The sequence below is a fragment of the Myotis davidii genome, unplaced genomic scaffold (genome assembly GCF_000327345.1).
Source record: "Myotis davidii unplaced genomic scaffold, ASM32734v1 scaffold425, whole genome shotgun sequence".
In the NCBI taxonomy this organism is placed as follows: domain Eukaryota; kingdom Metazoa; phylum Chordata; class Mammalia; order Chiroptera; family Vespertilionidae; genus Myotis; species Myotis davidii.
The window spans coordinates 3,210,771-3,211,188 of NW_006296413.1; the positions used below are offsets into that span (position 1 = coordinate 3,210,771).

The following is a 418-nucleotide window of genomic DNA, read 5'->3' on the forward strand; positions in this document are numbered from 1 at the left end:
CACACCTTGTCAAAGCCCCTTTCCTCCAGCTTCTTGCCCAGGACTTCGCCGATCCCGGCCAGGCTCCCCACTGGCTTTTCCCCCATGGGCTCTGCCACGAAGTCTCGGTGCTTTTGGGAGGTTGTCATCTTGATCAGGATTAATCTGGGAATCCCAAGGAAAGGTAGGTTAGGGCTGAAAACCCGGAGACGCCGAGGGCCCACTGGCCCAGGTCTCCTATTAGGAGAACGTTCAGCCCTGACTGGTGTGGCTCAGTGGATAGAGCGTCGGCCTGCGGACTGAAGGGTCCCGGGTCATTTGGCTCTGCAGACTAATGAGCTTGCCGACCACTGGCCTAGGAGGAAGGGCAGGCTCCGGCTCCCTCCGCAGATTCTATGCCACTGCCCACCCCTGCGGGCACTCTCACTGTCCTCCCTCC

General features: G+C 60.3%; 1 protein-coding gene across 1 annotated transcript in view; it reads right to left on the bottom strand.

Moving 5' to 3' along the window:
• The window catches only part of BANF1 (barrier to autointegration factor 1), a 2,770-nt gene that overhangs the window by 995 nt on the left and 1,357 nt on the right, over positions 1-418 (bottom strand). Inside the window, exon 2 of the mRNA XM_006771569.2 lies at positions 6-148. Within this exon, the coding sequence (XP_006771632.1) occupies positions 6-128 (123 nt within the window). The 5' untranslated portion in view covers positions 129-148. The remainder of the gene's footprint in view (positions 1-5; positions 149-418) is intronic.